The 20941-nt window shown below is 32.8% G+C and overlaps 1 protein-coding gene across 1 annotated transcript in view; it reads right to left on the bottom strand.

The window, feature by feature from the left end:
* The window catches only part of LOC145293047 (sodium-dependent multivitamin transporter-like), a 67914-nt gene extending 49849 nt beyond the window's left edge, over positions 1-18065 (bottom strand). Inside the window, exon 1 of the mRNA XM_080139358.1 lies at positions 16073-18065. Coding sequence (XP_079995484.1) covers positions 16073-16483 — 411 coding nt within the window. The 5' untranslated portion in view covers positions 16484-18065. The remainder of the gene's footprint in view (positions 1-16072) is intronic.
* Positions 18066-20941: the final 2876 nt, after the last annotated feature.

The raw sequence follows: 20941 nt of genomic DNA, 5'->3' as shown, positions 1-20941 counted from the left end.
ACTTTTATGCATTTTCAAGGGTGGGTTGGGGGGTATTGAATGATTGAGATGCAAAAAGAAATGGGACTAATTTGCCCATTTCTAGCTAATTGGATTTAAACTCAGTATTTAATGACTTTTTTGTGCTGCGTTTTAATCTGTCCTCTGGTCTTATTTATGCATTTCTGATAACATTCTTAGAAATTTCCAACTTTTTGTTGCAAACTGTTTAAGCTAATCCGACCCCCCCCCCAAAAAAAACCCCAGAAAACAAAACAAAAACAGACGTTGCAAAGGATTTTCAGGGGTGTTTTGATTAATGAAAAACTTAAGTAAAATAAAATATTTCAAACAAAGTGAGCATTTCATTTATGTCTTGCTAGACAATTTTTTAACATGATTTTGAATATTATTTGTAGCAGTGACTGTAAACGACAGCAGTGGCAGTTGCAGCATCAGGTTGCAATTAATACTTTTGAATCTATGCTTCATTTCTACGCTTGGTGCTGATTGGTGTAAGCATTTAACTTTCTTTCTGGCTCGCCCAATCAGAGGCCACCTCTCAGGCAAGCTGAGCATGTGATAAGAGATTATAAAAGAGATTACTTGTTGTTTCCTTGCTCTTTCTTAGCCAACAATGCATTCATTTGGCCGAGACCAACCACAAAACTTCTCTCTTGGTCTGTAACCTTTGTACCGAGTCGATGGGCTCTGGTAACAACAATGCTAAAAAATCCAACATGACTACAACCAGACATACATGAACTTAATAATGTAATATAACTACACAGACACAGCCTGACTCCAACATACGTACAAACTTTCTCATACAAGATTTCTGTCGGACTGAGGCATTCATCCTATATAGTCTTAGGAGGCTTACCCTTTCAGGTCGTTGCCTCCCCTATTTGGTGTAGAGCAAGTGTATCGCTTACTTCCTAAAGCACCCTTATTGGGGAATGCCGATGGAACTGTTCAGGCAATTTTTAACAGATTAGCGTTCCTTTAGCTGCGTTGGCTTGATTCTCTCCTCCTTCTGACCATGTGTCACATTTTCCTGCAGTAGGAAGGAAGTAGATGTCAGAATTATGACAAAAGGACAGTGTTTAATGTGGGGGAACTCGGCTCCCTAAAAAGAAACACTCTAAAAATCCCTTCAGTTTAGATGGATATCTTCCTTATCAATTGAGGACAGAAGAGGTAAAGTGTAGTATCAGAACAGATACTATACTTTATTCGTAGCCCCCCCCCCCAAAAAAAAACAAAAAAACAACTAGCATCCGTTTTAAGTGAGAAAGTCAAAATTAAGAAGTAGACACCAGTGCGTTATGTGAAGAGAGGAAATAGTTTTTCTTTGATGGAACAAAATTATCCAATATCCCAACCTAGAATCGTTTCAAGTCTTAGCTTTTAAGCGAAATTAATGGTTTCAGTTTTCATAAACGAATAAAAAGAGGACAAAGAAAGGCAAGACAAGACTGAGAAAAGAAGAGAGAAAAATAGGAAAAAGGAATAGTGATATAGACAGAAAGGAAATTCAACCAAAAGTAGGGCTGAGCAACTTTGGTTTAAAAAAAAAAAAAGGGCAGATTTGGAGCAAGCGAATTTAATTAGACTGTGGTGAATGGAGAGAATGCAAAAAAAAAAAAAAATAGACTGACTTGAATAGATATCCTTTTTCTTTCTCTGCTTTGTTGAGATACCCCTTTTCACCTCCAGAAGCAGGTTAGTTTTCACAGGAAAATATTAACTCCAAATTTTTCAACTAACAAAAATCGTTTTAAAATGAAAATCGCTGTAGACAAGGCATTTAGCCACTTGATGTAAGAAAATTAAAAAAAGAAATACTACATCAAGGTAAAAAATAAGCCAACAATAAGTGCATGATTGACAGATTCCAACCAAAAGTAAGGAAATTATTTTCCTCTTTGTCAGAAACATTATTCATGAAATTGATGATTAAAGGACAAAATAGGAGAAGCGAGTTATGAGGCTGCTGAAAGTAAATCCAAGATCCACTTTCTATTCTCTTTAAAATCTAACAAGTCTATACCAAATGAACAAATCTTATAAAATCAGTGACTTGGTCAATGATATCAGAATTACCCGGAGATCAAACCTTGTGCATCTCGCACGCTTCAAGAACATATACTCATCCCTCTCTTGATACTTTTGGCTGAGAGGGGAGTCGAAATGAAAGAAAGAGCACTTCAAAACTGTACAAACTTCATCATCTTGCACATCTATAACAAGAACAAGGTAAACAAGCACATACTTACATAATGCCACATTGTCAAATGCTGTTCACACACACATACTGATATATATATATATATATATATATATATATATATATATATATATATATATATATATATATATATATATATATTATTTTTAAAACAGCAATCCACAGACATGCATGTTTCGGGGCCCTATCCCTCTTCAGTATAGCTTGACTGTTACTAGGAATCGAACCTCGGACCTTATATATTCCAGTCCGACATCTAATCCATTACACTATGAAGCCATAGACAATTTTACTGTTTATTTTTACCGCTTATATATTTTACATAGATTTGTTGATTTTTTTTTTTAAATGACAATATGGTTAACTTAGTATCTCCAACTTGTTTCTCAGAAAATCGTACTTATTTTTTATGTACCCCCCCCCAACACACACACGCACAACTAAATCCCTCATGTTTGATATTCACTGAACAATTTCCTAAAACATTCTCAAATGAATATTTCTAACTAAAACAGTAACTTGTCTATTTATAAATCTATAGTTATATAAATTTTGTTTTTTAATTATGCTTTTCTTGGTTTTTCTTTTACAAAATATTTTTCATGTAAAGTTAGCTCTGGCTAAGTTTGTACAAATAAATTGTTAGTTTTTTTTATTTAAACAATGCTGCTTCCCCCCCCCCCAAAGATGTTTTGTTTCAAAAGAGAAGTAATTGTAGTCATTTAAGAATGACTTCACTTCATTCTTAACAACATGCTACACCAATCCACTAAATTAAACGACAAACCAGAATCGAATATTAATTTTGTAGAAATAAATCTACCGGTGACAAAATACGAGAAAAGGACTAGCTTTACTTTATATGTTAGATGATCAGAGGGAAGTGAAACTTTTTTTGAAGCACTGTAAACATAGAAAAAAAAAGTTTGCCTTTTGTGCAGTTACAGTATTGGTGTCCGTCTCTCACCCAAACATTAAACGTCACTAACAAAATCAAATTTATTACCAACAATCACTTACATCATTATTAAATGGATTACAATCATATCATCACCATCTTTGCTTTAACTAGTCTTATCAAACTTTAACATATAACGGTTGACTTAGACTTCTACAATTGCAAAATATTCAACTCCAATTCTTTACTTAAAATTTTTTTCTCTTGTCTTTTAATCCTTTGCAGATTAAAAATCCAACTGAGACTTCTTTCTAAATCTCCTAATTCCAAAACCATGAGTTTAATGTCTGTCTTATATACTAACAAGCAGGCCGCCTGGCGTTGTCCGGTCATAAAATACACATAAATATTATATTTTAATCTATACAGAAACTGAAACATATGCATGCGAGTATTATGTTTTTTTCCGAACAGTTCACTTCCTGTAAGTAAAAATAAATACTCGAGCTGAAATCGAAACCAAATCCTAAAGACAGTGAGTCGAGTACGATAACAATTAGGCCAGCTTGACACGTTCTTTAAAAATTGTTTTCAAACCTACTTATCCTTAACATAAGTAGTCTGTCATGTAAACGATTCATGCATGCGCAGTCGTAAAACAGTGGACAAACAGATAAAATCCGATGACCCCCCCCCCTCAATTACCAATTTTTTCAATTTTCACCCCTTTTTTCTGGATGAAAACCGATTAAAAAGTTTTCCACGTGTCTTAATATCATATATACCAAATTTCAAGTCTGTAAATCAAAAATCTGTTGAGTATACAGGTCTAAAAGTGGCTTTACACAGACACACACATTCTTACTTTTCTAGATATATATAGATATGTGTCATTCAGCTTTTAGGAATCATCTTCAAAGTAACTTGTCTCTTACCAAGGCTTCATTAATCCTACTTTCTCTAAAATCCATCATTATCTCAAACTCTGCTACTACATTAAGTGTTCTACATATACCAACCCAAGAACTTCATTCATTCTTTTAATGTGACCATACAAACGAAGCTTTTTGTTCTGCACATATCCCCTGTACTGTCCAGATTTAATTTTCTTCTGAGCTCATCAGCTCTAAACCTGTTTTTAAGACTCGCATTATACAGGGTTCATACAGATTTTCAATGTTCATTTTCAAGGACTTCAAGGCATTCTCCAGAAAAAATTCAAGTTTTTAAAATAAAATTTGATATATAAACAATGATATAATAAGCCCAAAACCTTGGTAATTGACAACAGGAAATGTCACTTTCATTTATCTCTAAGTTTTGTGATAAAGGGACATAACCCTTGTATCAACAATACCGGAAATAGTATGATGCACTTTAAGAAAAATGTATATATTTCGATAAATTTTAAAAAATATTTCAATAGTATTTATTTCGATTTCATTTTTAATATTCTGACACAAGTTTTACTGGACATCAGGAATACGATTTTTAAGCCCTTTTCAAGGTAATGATAGAAATAAAGCCTTTTCAAGACAAAACTCCAAATTCCAAATCTTTTCAAGCCTGTGCAAACCCTGTTATATCCATCGTATCATTTTCATATAATTTCTCTCCGTGCAATACACATCCTTCTATACATCATGCTTGATAGACTTTTACTGTGTAGAATTTGTTTTTTCAGAAAACAAGTGATTTTAAACAAATCTGATTGGATAATCTTGATTTTAAATGAACAGAAATGATGACCATGTGATATACATCCGTTATGTTACATATATTGGTTATGTTACATAAGCAGTGACATGACATAATTATTTAGTACAACTTACCTGGACTTTTTAAAGTTTATTTTTTTTACTAAAATGTACTTAATCTATATATTAATAGGATAGCATGTGTTATGTATTTTGTGTGCCCCGCTTACATCCGAGTGATTGTCATTTAATTGCTATGGACTTCCATTCCTTATAATAAATAATTTTACCAAAAATTCTTCCTAAGTTTTGGTTTCGGTTTCGATTTTGATTATAGCTGATGGCACTCCAAAAATCTATTTTTTTATAAATAATTTTATCAAGAATTCTTCATAACTTTTGGTTTTAAGTATAGCTGAAGGAACTCAAATTATGTACTTATATATATATATATAATATATGTATATATATTTTTTTTTTCATAAATTTTAGTTTCGGTTTTGATTCAAGCTGATACATCCAAGTCATATGGATATATTTTTTTATTTTTGAAATCGCAACTTTATAATATATAAAAATCGATAGAACATTAACTCTATAATAATATATACGAAATCTGCAAGAATTAAAATATCATATTTAAGCTTTACGACCAGGCTAGGCTGGGCGTCCCTGCTAGCTTAGATAAATACTTTTGCAGTTTTAACAAAAGAGCTGCAATAATATTAGAGCATCTCCATTTATGCTGAAGATCTACAGAATGCCAACATCAGTATATTACATATGAATGAGTCCCTTGTGGAATTTCCACAGGTCTCGCTAGTTATAAGTAATTCTTTTTTCTTTGTACATTTGACTGCTATTTGACTTATATAATTTTAATTGAATTGTATTGCCCTGTGTTATATTTGGCTCTTTCAATTTTAAGAAATTTAAATGTGAATCCAAAAGAACACAAACTGTTAAAGAAATTTACTTGTGTTTGGTGAAGCTTCTGTCAGTGAAAACAAAAACCTCAGATCGTCTGCGAAATTATAAAATTGGTGATGAATATCTTTTTTACAATATCCCAAAGCTTCATTCGAATTAAATCTACATCAAGACTGTCAGATCTTCATCATATGGTCACGTGTTTCAACACATATCACAAAACAATTGAAAGCATGCCTGTGTGATGAGAAACTTATAGTGAAACTAAGGTTGTACAATGTCTAACTGCATTTCTTCTCACCTGGCATTGCTCAAATAAAAAAGCAAGGAAAAATCCAAAATGATTGTAAACAATTTTGAGATAAGCAGAGAAAGACTGACATAATTTCAATGCCTTTTTCGGATAGTGTTTCAACAAAGTGTATCTTTTTGTTATTGACGTATTAAATCCAGTTAGTTGTTATTGGTTATTTTTGTTTAACAGTGTAAAAATGTATACATTTTTGGGGTTATTTAATGTTGAATCCAGTAGTTTTGTAAAACGTTTTTATGTTCTTTATATCATCAAATATTTATTCATCATTTTTGGTTTGATTGTTTTGTAGAAAGTAGTGAGGGGACGATTCCAATATTTTTCCAGATTCCGATACAATTACTGATTCCGTGCTAAATTCCAGATTCCGATACAATTACCGATTCCGATTATTTATAAATCTCTAATTATTTAACTTTAAGATTGTTAATTTCCCGATTTTCGTAATAACACATGTTACATATGCAGATATTTTGCTAAACGTCAAAATACACTTGGGGGGGGGATGATCTATCGATTTTAGCTTCACTGGTGGTTTAAAATCAATAAACATTTATTATTTAATCATTATTACCAGAAATTAAAGATTTTACTTTCAACAAAATCAAATAAAAAAAACAAAAAACAATTGTTTTGGAAAAAAAAAGAATCATTTTGGCATCGGAAAATAGACATCAATTTTTCTGATTCCGATACTGATTCTAATACCCCTAAATCTTTCAATTTTTCTGATTCCCGATTCTGATTAATCGTCCCAACACTAGTAGAAAGAATTATTTTCGTTTTTAGCTTTGCATAACATGATTGAGCTTTGGCAAAAGGAAAGGAAAACACAATAACATCAACGTTTGATGTATTTTTCGTCAGGAAGCCAGTATTTTTAGACAGCCTGATCTCAATACCAGATGCCCTAACAGGTATTACCACTCTAGAGTCTGAACCAAAGTGGACTTGAGAGCAACGTTAACTAAGGGGCAACTCCACATTTCCCACAGTCTCTAAATGGGGCCTCACTACTGAATATCTTTTAAGGTCATACCCAGGACCAGTGTTAGTTGTGATTGCTTTCAAGATTTTAGATTAAAAAAAAAGTACCAAATAACTAACGAGGCAAGAAAAAGACACTGGCTTTTTTTTAAAATACAATTTTTACCCCAAACAAGGAACAGTGTCACTTTGAAGTAGGGGGCTACTATCGGGGACATAAGTTGCAGGGATATTATAAAGGGAGATGGGCAGCAAGATGTCTGTTCACATTACACTTGAACTTCTGCATGTCAGTACAATTGGGAAAGCAGAATCTTGGAAGGGAGTTCCAAAGTCTAGCAGTACTGGGGAAGAAACTATTGAAGTAGAAGGCCGGCTCAATTTGCATATTGCGAGAATTCATGTGACTTTGCAAGATATCCTTTACAAAAGACGGCGGCCGCCATCTTGATCTTTCTTTATTTTCGGTCAGCGACGCCGAGCCGGCCCCGAAGTAAGTCTTTTCTTTTCGTCCGTCTCTCTTACGCACCCACACAACACACAAACACGCGGGCGCTTGTCTCCTGGATGCACATTACACTTACATCTGTGGGAGAGGGGATTTAACTGCTTGTCGGGTTTATCTGGGATATTTATGTCGAGAGAGTACAAGTGCTTGTAGTTCGTCAGAGCATTCACCATTAAAATACTTGTAGAACAGGCAGAGGGATGAAACATCTCGCCAATGAGTCAGAGGCTAAAGCTTAGATAACAGTTCAGGACCAATCAGGTTGGCGACTTTCTTTTGAACCCTGTCCAGGAGTGAGAGATGCACCAGCCCAAATGTGACAACACTACTCCATACATGGGCGAATGGTGTTTGTAAAGATATTCAACAGAAAAAAATTATGAATTAATGTTTCGTTTTCTATGAGTTTTCTAAGAGTTGATTTTTTTCTACATTTAGTTAAATTGTATCAAGTTATTGTCCTTTAAAATCTCGTTCAGATAGATATGATTTATTAAAACTCTTTCAGTTCAAATAAGACATATTACCACTTAGTTGTAAAGGTTTACTATTTGGGATCATTTCTAGCAGGGGACCATGGAAAGTTCAACAGCAGGATGTCTGTTCACATTACATTTAAACTTCTGCATGTCAGTATAGTCAAAGAAGCAGGAAATAAGAAGAGAATTCCAAAGTCTAGCAACCCAAGGGAAGAAACTATTAAAATAGAAGGCTTTCAAGATACTAAGGATTTTAACAGTGAAGGAGTCAAATTTTGCTGCTTGTCTGATTAGTCAGGAGTATGTACATTGAGGATGCACAAGTGCTGCAAATTCATCAGTATGCATTCCATTAAAGAACTTGTGAAACAGGAACCAGGGTCAAAGGTTGGAGTTTGGCCGATAATGCAGAACCTATTAAATTTGAAACTTTTTGGGGCAATATCTACAAGTGAGAAACTAGCGATAGATGCACCAGCCGAGATGTGTCAACAATACTCCATGCATAGGCGAATGGTGGCTTTGTTGAGGTATAGGATGTGCTCAGGTGGGAGTAATTTTCTAGCATGGTAGAAGAAGCCCGCCTTCTTCACGGCAATCCTGGCAGTGTATTCAATGTATTGATCTAATTCATGTTATCGGTGAATGTTATGCCAAAGAGTTTGAATGATGAGCTTAGGGTGTTATTTGTCATGATTGACATCCTAGATTGAAAAGCTGTTAAAACAAAAACGTTTTGCATATGCAGTAGGGCTTGAAACCGATTTTATAAATCTAGTTTTTAGTGCTGGTTTATATTGAGATACATGTGCAATATGGCAGTTGAAAATAAAATAACAGAAAAACTTATTTATCAGTGAAAAATATTTGTGTACACCAGAAATTATGGGATATTATCGAGTAGAATTTTAATAATAAATAAAATTAATTTCTTTCTCATATTTCTGATTATACATTGGATAGATGTCATTTTCATTCATTGCAAGCACCCATTCTAGGAAAATTTACAATTAGCAGGCTGAGTTATCTTCTCTTTTATGAAAACGACACAAAATAGCATGGATTCAACATATAATCAGAAATATAAAAAATGAATTTTATTTATTACTAAAATTCTATTTGAGAATTTTACATAATTTTTGATGCACATCAATATTTTCAACTGATAAGTAAATATATCTAAAAAGTTTCCAGGTTATTTTATTTAGAACTGACATATTTCACATGTATCCCCCCCGAAATAAGAACCCAATTTTAATATGAGGATCACTAAAACTGAAATCGATTTGTCAAAACAGATTTTAATGTTTGTAATTTAATGTAATTTCTACTTTCTGTGAAACATTTCTCTATTGTTTTTGTTTAAAAAAATATTGTAACTGCAGTCAGTCTTTATCTAATACTGTTTTATTGAACCAGATTGCATGTTATCGATTTTCTTGCATTTTTTCTCTTATAGTGATTGGTGTGTTATATATAAACATGTTCTGTACATTTATTGAAAAGCTGTTCAAACAAAATGATCTATTTGTAATGCACGACATCTGGATGAGATTTCACTTCATCAATACGCCCCACTTCATTGATAAAATGAAATTGAAGCAGATCGCAGGATAAGGAAATTATTTATTTTAGAAAATGGGCCGGTGTATCAACCACTAGTTTCACTCTCGATTAGACAGTGTACAAAGAAAGGCCTGCAATCTAATAGGTCTTGCACTTTTCCCAACCCCCGTCCCATCATTGCAATGTTGTATCACTGTGCTGGTTCTACAAGTACTTTAATGGAAGGTACTCTGATGAACTCATAGCACAGTTGACCCCTTGATGTAAATACCATCCAACTAACTCAACAAGCAGAAAAATGCCATTCTTTCACTGGAGATGTTCTCTAATGGCGGAGAGCTTTCTACTCTGAAAGTTTTCTTTCTCTCTCGAATTGCTAGACTTTGGAATTCCCTCCCTGTGACCTGCTTCCCCAAGAGAACTAACATGTAGAAATTTAAGTCTAATGTGAGACCTGTCAGTTCAAGTCCCTGTAAAAGCATGGTCCTTAATTATCAATAGCTGCTTATGTCATCTCAGATGAATCTGAGTAAAAAAATATATATGCATACATATTCATATAAATATATATGCATACATATACATATAAATATATCATATAACTATAATATTTCTCAAATAAATATTAATTATTTTTGTACCTAATGACACCAGTGTTTCATGTTTATGCAATCATAAGTGTAGTAAGTGATAATTACTGCTGATCAGGAGATTCGAACCCAGTCACAAAGCCACACTTTACTTTGTAGGCTAGCATCTTACCTCAAGGCCGCTGGCAATTAATACAAGAACTGAAGGAAATTAAGTGTCTACAAATGTCATTTTAGTGAGCATGTATAGTAAACAGTCAGAGGGTAGTCCACGACCAGAAGTCATAATGTGCATTTGTGCTAAAGTTAACCGCGTTTTTTTTTTTTTTTTTTTTTCAATTCCCTAAAGAGAGTTCAACTAATATATATATATGTTGTTGGGGACGCATCCCTATTACCGGGAATAATGAACTATTCCATGACGTCACTTCCGTCCATGCCGTCACTTCCAGTTATGAGAAACGGTTTACCAGAGAGTCGGACACAGATACGCGAAGCGGATGGTCTTTCACGACTAGTCCTGCCATGAGCAAAGGTATTGTTCAATTACATCTTTTATGTATTTTTGTTAATACATATTTCTTTAATTGTTACTGTGCCTTTCTCGGCATTTAATCAACCACAACACACACACACACACACACACACATATATATATATATATATATATATATTATATTTGTAGTCATCGACATACAGTCCTGTTTCGTTGTATCACAACTCATCAGTGCCGCTAGACTAGCACCTCTCCCAAGTCGAGGATTGAACCCATATATATACATAAATAATTATAATTAAATAATAAGTATTCTTTTTACATACAAACACTAGTGTTTCATGCTTATGCAGTCATCAGTGAAAGATGACAATTCCTGTTGGTCTGGAAATTCACACCCAGCCACAAAGCCACCTTTGAATACATTTGCTAAGCCTTTCTTACCAGGTCACCAAACAACTGCCATGAGAATGTAGAAAATTAATGACTAATAAACGCTCAATTCGGGTGCAGACATTAGACAATCCAGAGTATTCGAATGATGGAAGTCATGAACATTGCATGAACGCTTGTTGACAGCCTCTTAGTTTATATTTCCAAGACAGAGTCAATCCTTAAGTATTCTTAAAGGGGCTTGATAATTACTATTAAATAATAATTATTCTTTTATACCTACAGACACTAGGGTTCCATGCTTATACACTCATATATTTCTGTAGTAATATTCTTTATTCACTCATATTTCCTTTTTATATCTATCAATCCTTATTTACCAAGCTCAATGTAATTACAGAGCATATAATGAGTAAATGACAAAAGTCTATATTCCAAATTTCATGATGTTGACCATCTTACAATTTATTCCTTTAATTCAGTTGACATTTACAATTCTTGACAGTATCTGTTTCGTAGCACATAGATTCATTGATTGATATGATAATTAAGTGAATGATTTTGTGCTACGAAACAGATACTGTCAAGAATTGTAAATGCCAACTGAATTAAAGGAATAAATTGTAAGATGGTCAACATCATGAAATTTGGAATATAAATTTTTGTCATTTATTCATTATATATAGGAGAGAGAGAATCCGACCTTAATAAAACAACATGTGAAAAAAATATTACAAAAGGCTAAAAATATAACTTCATTGTAGATCAAATGGGAACCGAAGAAAACAGAGCTCTTTGCAACAAATCCACCTCAACTGTTGCCAATTAACTACACACATTGATAGAGACACTTGTTACTCTGAGGAGTAGCCAATCTGTTAAATATACGATCAATCTGTGTTTCTGTCAGATGCAGTCATTTGCATGAATGACAAAAAACCATCAGCAAAGTTATTGATAAAGCGTCTTCATCTATCACTCACTTTTTAATTACAACCTTTGAGAGACATTGCCAATGCTGCTGCGAAGGAGGTGGGGTTCCTCTACCGTGCTAGAAAATTACTCATACCTGTCAATTATTTATTGAAAAAACACTGAGTCCCAGGTATTCTTCATTTCTACAAAGCCATCATTCGCCCATGCATGGACTCTTGCTGCCACATCTGGGTTAGTGCATCTACCACCAGTCTCTCCCTCTTAGACAGCGTTAAAAATAGTCTCAAATCAAATAGGTTCTGCACTATCAACCAAGCTCCAACCCCAGTCCCATCGCCACAATGTTGCATCCCTGTGCCTATTTTACAATTATTTTAATGGAATGCGAACAGACATCTCGCTCATCTCTTCACATAGTCTCTTGTAGATAGAATTCAAAATCGTAACCTCTTACATTCAAGTGACAATATGGCTTGTTTGGGGTGTATGAAAGTTATATATATATATATATATATATATATATATATATATATATATATATATATATATATACATATATATACATAATATATATATACAAATACTTCTTTATGCCTCCATATAATATATGAAGAGAGAATTATTTATTGAAAAAACACCGAGTCCCATTTTGAAAAGGATAAAAACATACTCAAGACAATCCAAGAAAAAATCTATTAAAACTTTCTATAATCGAACAAGATATTTTAGCCAGACAGAGTATTTTAATACTGTTTCATGTGTCTTGTATAAATCTCTTTTAGAATTCATATATTTTAAACAAGGAAATAAAAGGTTAATTTAGGAGACATTTTATTTAATATGATCAACAAAAAAACCCAATATCCGTTTTATATCCTTGTATAGATTACATCCTACTTAGCTATTCTTGTAAAAGGAAATTACATTTGTTTAACCTTCCTGAATCATGAGGTTCTTGAATTTTTTGTTTCAATTTTCTAGTGAAATAATTTTATGTATATTATCATCATAATCGTCAACAGTAACTGATTATTTATAATATATATATATATATATATATATATATATATATATATATATATATATATATAAATATAAATAAACAATAGAAAAATGCTAGAATGAAAAGTAATATGGTTAAGATTAAACATGGAAAAGAAAAGGACAAGATATCCTAGTAAGAAATATAATAAATTTATAACTTAAAATATTGCAGCATTAAGAATTTTAAAAAATTCAATTTAAGATTATATAATCAATTCTTAATGCTGCAGTATTTTAAGTTATAAATTTATTATATTTCTTATTAGAATATCATGTCCTTTTCTTTTCCATGTTTAAACTTAAGCATATTACTTTTCATGCTAGCATTTTTCTATTGTAATCCATGATTTTTCCAGGCTTCCAGTAAATTCACTTGTTCTTTGTTTAATTTCAGTCTTATTTTTTTAAAACAAATGCTCCCACATAAGGTTCTTGACCAGCCAAAGTAGTTAACAATTATGCCCATTTTTAAGGAAATAATAAAATTTTAAAAGTCAAACTCCTCAAATTTCTACAGTATATTCCAAGCCTCAAGTTTATTTTTTGGGACAATTGGCAAAAAAACTTAATTTAAGCAATTTTTGGCTTAGTGCCTCCCTCTCCTCCATGTTTACATTTGTTCAAAATGTGTTTCCAGTGTTTATTTTTCTTCCATTTTGTAGACCCTCTGAAAACTTTTTGGGGAAAATTTTTATAAATTTTGTCTTGATTGAATTTGTCCGACTTTTCTAGATGATTTTAATGTACCAATTTTCAAGTTTTTATTTGGGTTACTGCTAATCAAATATGACTTGAAATTCTTGAAAAAAAAAAAAAAAAAGAAATTAAAAAATGATCAAGCCCCCATTTTTCTGAAATTCAAAATCTCATAAAAAACTGAGACACTTGAGCTAAAGTGTTAAAATTTTCAGCATATGCTCGTTTTAATGATTGCTAAAATAAAAATAATAAAATAAATGTCTGAGAATTTGACCTTTGATATATGGAATGCGTAGATAATATGTAGCTAAAATGCCCCAATAATTGATTGAAGTCAAGCTAACTAGTCAGGTAAAAAAAAAAAAATAGTGGATTGTCAGAAATAAAATAATTGCTGATTGAAACCATCTACAAAATGTTAGTGGCAAAAAGGAAAAGCCCCATCACCAAATAAATGACCTAGAAGAGCGTGACTACATTGACACCATAGTCACAGAAATTGTTACATAATAATTACACGAAATTGATATTGTCAGTTGACTGGTGATTTTGGTCAAAGAAAAAGCACCCAATCAAATTTCTGTGCATGACTTTTGCTTCCTCACTAACCTGTGTTAGTTCACTGGTAATAAAAATGTGTTTTTACATATCAGTGTGGCATCATTTTTTTTTAACATGGTAGAAATACAAAAAAAAAAAAGTAAAATTCCATCTATTATATAACTGGCAAAAATCTGTATGTATGTATCGAAAAATTGACCCAAAACATTAATTCCTTCACCCTCAACTGGGCACTTTTGTACAGGGAGGGGGTCACTTTATTCGCCAATATTTTCAAAAGTCATCCTCTTTTCGATTGTCTAGCCTTAATTTAAACCTACGACACTTTCGGTTTGGCGATGGGCGCAACAGCAAAGACGTCACTTTTTTTTTCACATTCTTTTCCTCCTTTGCAGTACTGGTTCGAGCTTGCCTGCCGGCTAACACTTTTATTTTATTTTTTATTTTTTTGCTCAACACATACCTCCAAACACCCGGGAAATCAGGCTAGTTATAATTTAAAAAGACTAGAACTCTTGTTACAAAAAAGGAAGATGCATCATAGATTAGGAAAAGAAAGTTAGTTTTAATATGTAGACACAGTGCCGTAGCAAGAAAATGACTTCTGAGTTCATAGAATGTATCCAAGAAGTCTTGTAGATGATGTTTGTGACAATGATTTTATGCGGACTGAAGAAATAAGATTTCAACTTGTCATGAAGCTGTCTGACAATTTCGGAATGACTGAATTAATTGCCAAGCACCGGTTAACGGCCAATTCTTGGAGGTGTGAAATCTGTAATTTACATGCACATCGAACCATTATTCACAGTCAATTGATGGTTGGAGATGGAAGTGTTAAAAAAAAAAAATAAGGTAAAAATATGCTGGTCGACCATCTTTAAAAAGTTGGGTATTTGTTGTCGAACGTATTCTGTTTTTTTTTTTTGTTTTTGTTTTTGTTAATTATTTAGAAACTTATTATTTAACATGGGGAGGGGAAGGTTTCTGACAATTTAATCCCAAATTCTTAAAGGTAAGTCTTCCGATGGTCAACCAGGGCACTTTCACCAAAAATAGATTTTGCTGTTCAATATAAAACAGTCTTTTTTTCACAAAGCAAATTTTCCTTTTGAACAATTATCTGTATACGTGGAGTAAGAATTTCTTTCAGTTTCAGTTTTTACTTAAAACTCAAACTCAACAACTATTTCTTTTTAGGCCGATGTGTCTACACATTACTGGAAGTTATACTAATACTAGCCTCGGTGCCCGGCGTTGCCTGGGTGTTTGGAGGTGTGTGTTGAGCAAAAAAATTAAACAAAAGTAGTAGTAGGCAGGCAGGCTCGAACCAGAGACACGAAGGCGCATAAGAAAGTGAAAGAAAATCTTACCGCTACTCCATGACACGACTGGAAGTTTGGAACGTTAAAATTAGGCAAACTCAATCTAACCGGTACGATGACTTGCAAAAATGACTCGCAAAAAATCGACCCCTCTTTGTAGAAAACTGCCTAGTTGAGGGTGAAGGAATTAATGTTTTGGCCAATTTTTTGATATTTGTTGTCCGAGACATCGAGCTTCAAAATGATACCAATCTCGTGAAAATCCGTCGCCTCTGTCGAAAGTTTTAGGCAGACATACAAACATGCATACATACATTTAAACAGACAGGTGAGATTTATATTATGGATTATCAGGGAAAGAAAAAATAACTTTCTTTCATATGGATAAAAGTAAATAGCAAAAAGAAACTTGATTCTTACCACAAAAATATCAACAACTTTCATGTTGTACGTCACCGGAACAAAAAAGTATGACACGAGGAACATGGAAATGGGGAAGGTAAAAATGACCCATCCAAATGTCAAGCCTTCTCTGGTGATGGTTGCAGGTAATCCAATGATCGTGTTGGCAGAGAGATAACTCGCGATCAGTGATAAAGTGACGGGCAATACGCCCATAGTTCTTTTGTTTTGATTGGAAACTGGATTGAAACATTGGTAGATGCTGTAGAGAATTGTAGCCGTGGCCGGTACAAATGTTAGTAGAGACAAAACCCAAATGTCAGCTGTTTTGAGTTTTCCGGAACTTTTTACAGAGTTTTCTGTTGTACTCACTTCCATGGAAAATGGCGTCATGAGTAAATTTGTCACTGAACTAGAAGTCTCCGCCATGTTTGGTTTTTAAGATTTTAATGTTATCAGATTTTTTTAAAAATTAAAAATTAGTTAGTCAGTGTAAACTTCTTTGTACTTTTTTCATAAACAGACAATTTCAAATGTTTATACATACAAACTTTCTTTGAATCTTTATCAAATTAAAACTTACAGTTATCTCCCCTGAGTTCACAAGTTTTTTTTCTTTTTTTAGTCTGTTATGCTTTGTATTGGCTCAAAGGATCAAAGGATAATACTTTTTGAGCATATAGTTTATTCAGGCCAAGATATTTCATTTGAAAGGTTCACAGTCGTTGTTCTACTTCAAACAAATGAGATCAAATAAAAATATATGAATATAAAAATTCATGAAATCTTATGATTTTATAATAAATAATGATGAATACATTTTGAAACCAATAAACAGCTTTTAACACGTAGAGTGTTTATTTTATCATTTATAAATTAATTTGAAACAACTGCTTCAACTTTCTAGTGGTTTTATTGGACAGATTTCATATTGTGTATTATGTTGACTGCAATATTGATGGCAATAAAAGTGAAGAAAGACTGGCTCAAATGAGATCGTTTAAAATTAACTAGAATGGATGTTCTCTCTTGTTTGAAGTGAAGTGCTTTAAAATGTCTCATTTCTTATCCGTCCGTCTGCCTGTTTCTTTGTCAACTAGTTCAGTATAATAGAAATAAAGCAAAAAAGAAAGCTGCCTGATTGTTTGATCTAATTTCTGTATTTTTGAAGCAACAACCAGTAAAAATGAAAAGTTTTTTTTTTTAATTTGGTTCCTGTAGACTCCAACGGAATATTAATACAATTTTGTTTTACTATATTCAGGTTGGGGTCACATTGAATCTGATGTATATATTGCGTAGTTTCTACATTTTAGCCAGACAAATTCACACCATTACAATTTTCCTTCAAATAAGGGAAAATCGCAGTAAATTAAATAAGCTTAATTTTCATAAAAATGCGTTATAGATATTTTTAGATTTATAAAACGTTTAAAAATGGCTACATTCTCAAAATAACAAATAAATATGTAATATATATATAAATGAGAGAAAAAAATTGAGAGAAGAACTTTTAAACTTAATCTTTCTTATTAAAAAAATCCAAAGCTTAATTATTTGAAAGAGAGTTTAACAATTCAAGATGTAACAATTATAAAAGATGCTTTTAAAAATAAAGTTTCTTAAATGTATGTATTTCTTTTACTCGAGGTGAGGGTGACCGCTTATTAAGATCTGAAGGCCACTTGAGGATTTGGATAGTGTTTGTTTATTTAAGAGGATGGCTAAACAAGAACTTGTTCATGTTCAACTTGAAAGCAGAAATGTTATAGTCAGCTGAAAAGCAGCCCTGCAATATTGTGTTCAACAGACAGGCAGTTCTAGGAAAGAAACTTTGCTCACGGAATTTATGAGTGAAATTGTTAGCAGTTGTTGTAGGTGGATGAGTATCTGCTTCAAATGTTTTACAAGGAGGACGATCAGGTGACGTTTTGCCACAGATTGTTTTAACTGGTTTACAGAGATCAATACGTTAGTATAAGTCAACTCTTCTAAAAAAAAAAAAAAAAAATAGAATTAATTTCTTTTTTTTTATGATCTGGTTTTCTTACAATATGCAAGTTCTATGAATCTTTAAGGCATGATAGTTTGCACATCGTGATGTTCTTGGTAATCTGCAGCAGAAGTCCATCCAAAGAGGATCAGGGTTTTTTTCCGAAAAGTTTTCTGGAAAAATAAAGAAAAAAAAGTCACATGACTGCATAATTAGTTTCACTAAAATTATATACGAAAATTCAGAAATATTTGTTTAGAATTTTTGATAGCATTAGCACACAGGATGAAGCAAGTGCTAATATGTTAGTGAGAGGTTAGAAATTTATGTTATTTTTAGGGCTAGGACAACAGCATATTTTTTTTCGTTGTTTTTGACTATCGAGTGTGTATCCGTTGATATCTTATGTTTGTATGCAGATTGATGTGATCCTCGGTTGATTAATTGTGTCTGTGTCGGGTATATACTCGAGAGTCAAAACAATGAAAATGCTGTTGTCATAGCCCTAGTTATTATTAATCAGCAGCGTATTACCACTGTCGACCAATGGAAGATTCTATGAGACATGTACACGCAATGTGATAACGTATGCGAATGACAACTGGCCAGTGAGGGTTAAGAACATGCATTGAATAGAGAGAAATGCGCTTTCGTAAAGAGTCGCACTTCTTTGTTTATGAAGCCATTCAGCGAAAGTGACGTCAGACAAATTTTAAAGATACGGATGACCAACACTGTATATGTAGCCTTTTTTTAAAGCAAATATAAAAATAGCCTTTTTTTAAAGCAAATATAAAAATAGCCTTTTTTTAAAGCAAATATAAAAATAGAAGTTTTATTCAAACCATCTTTATTTCAACTTTTATAACAAGATTATAACCTTTATAATAAAAACATGTTTGTGAATTGTTTGTTTTTTTAATCAAACATCAGGTGTTGATACCTTTTTTACATCAAACAAAAATATAACTTTTATAAAAGAAATATTTCTGAGATTTTTTTTTTTTAATATTTATGAACTGTTTTTGTTTGATAAAGAAAAACAGCAGTTTATAAACATATTATTAGGAAAAAAAAAAAAGTGCCAGAAAAGGCAAAATAGCTTATATCAAAAAAGAGCACATGAGAACTTTTGACTTGGAACGATCGCAGACATGCATCCAACAACAATGCCGATACACAATTCGAGCAACAATGCTGATACGAACTATGAGCACCCTACAAAACGAATCCACTGAGGAAGGAGTCAAGTGTCATCCTTATATCACTCCTGGGCGAGTGCATTCTCATACCTCAAGGGGTGTCCAGTAAGAATACACACACACCATTCTCGGGTGCTTCCACATATGCTCGTCACATATTCCTCAGCAAGAGTAGTTTGGCCGTTTATAGTTTCGCTTTGTCAACAGACTCTGGAATTCCTGGCAGTAATTAACAATCCTCAGAATAATTATCAGGTGGAAAAAATCCCATCAAACATGATTATGGCTTTAATTGGGCACAAGTGGGACTAATATGTGTGTTGGAGTGGATGGGATGGAGCAAGTGGCTGTTCATGCATGTGTATAGTGATGTTGAAATGTATATGCACGAGAAATGGTGTAAATGTATAGAAGAGGGGTGATGGTTGATATAGAGCAAGTGATATATGTAAAAGAAAGTATATATATTTTTGTATACATAAATACACGTTGGCTTTTATTATAGAGTGTCACAGCAAGTCATGGAAACATATACCAGAAAAAATAGTCAGAAATAATAAATCATGCACCATTCACTTGACTATGCAAACGGAGTTGTTGAAATTGACATAGTGATATGGGACAAGAGGGAGAAAGTAGCAACCGTAGTAGAAGTCAGTGTACTTAATGATGCTGGCTTAAACAAAGCTGAAAGGGGAAAAGATAGCAAAATACCAAGATCTTATGAACGACATGAAAAGAAACTGGACCTTAGGAAGATCTTCATCATTCCAGTAATTATAGGAGCAGCCTTGACTCATGAAATAGAATTTACAAAGTTACCTGGCAAATATACCCGGTGAACAAAGGGTAAGAGAGATACAAACAATTACATTTAAAGGGACAGTTAGAATCTTGAAAAGAACTCTTGGCTAGAATGTATGAGATGATAAATGTCTGGCATTCGGTATGATGCCTCATCCCCAGCTCAAACAAAATAAGAAAAAAAATTGAAAATAAAAAGAAAGTTGAGTACTTCCAGTATTTCCAAAGTGAAGTGGAACTTTTTGTAATATTGATCTGGAAGCAAGAATCGTTTTTGGTTAGTAATATTGGTCTGAAATAAAGCATCGTTTTTTATTTAGTAATATTGGTCTGAAATAAAGAATCGTTTTTTATTTAGTAATATTGGTCTGAAATAAAGAATCGTTTTTTATTTAGTAATATTGGTCTGAAATAAAGCATCGTTCTAGGTTTAAAAATTCCTTTCTTTTTATCCGTTGTGTATCTCTTTGTAAGAAACATCTATATTATCTGTAAAAAAAAAAAATGGAAAAGTTTGTTAATCTGGAGAAATTTAATGATGAAAAATATTTTTATATTTGTTATATAAAATCTAATGTAGCGAATACAAGTACATCCGGGTCTTTCTCCTTGCAATATTGCGATTAGCTAGTTGAGCTATAAATATCAACTGGTAGAGCCACCTGGATAGACGGCAAAAGGTATGTAGACCTCATGCTAGGAATGCCAGTTTTGACCTATGACACTTGCGCTGTATAGTGACTTTTTAGATTATTACTCAAAACTGTAGCAAGACTTGCTCAACTACTTCAACGATATATATGCATGGTATGCTGACTTTAAATGTAGTTGCATGGACACAAACGATGCCAAGAACTCAGATTGCTCAAATTAAGCAGTTGTCCTGGA

Source organism: Euprymna scolopes, chromosome 14 (genome assembly GCF_053919585.1).
Source record: "Euprymna scolopes isolate OS-2025 chromosome 14, ASM5391958v1, whole genome shotgun sequence".
Classification (NCBI taxonomy): domain Eukaryota; kingdom Metazoa; phylum Mollusca; class Cephalopoda; order Sepiida; family Sepiolidae; genus Euprymna; species Euprymna scolopes.
Note: the sequence above shows the minus strand (reverse complement) of the source record. Positions and strands in the feature narration are given on the sequence as shown.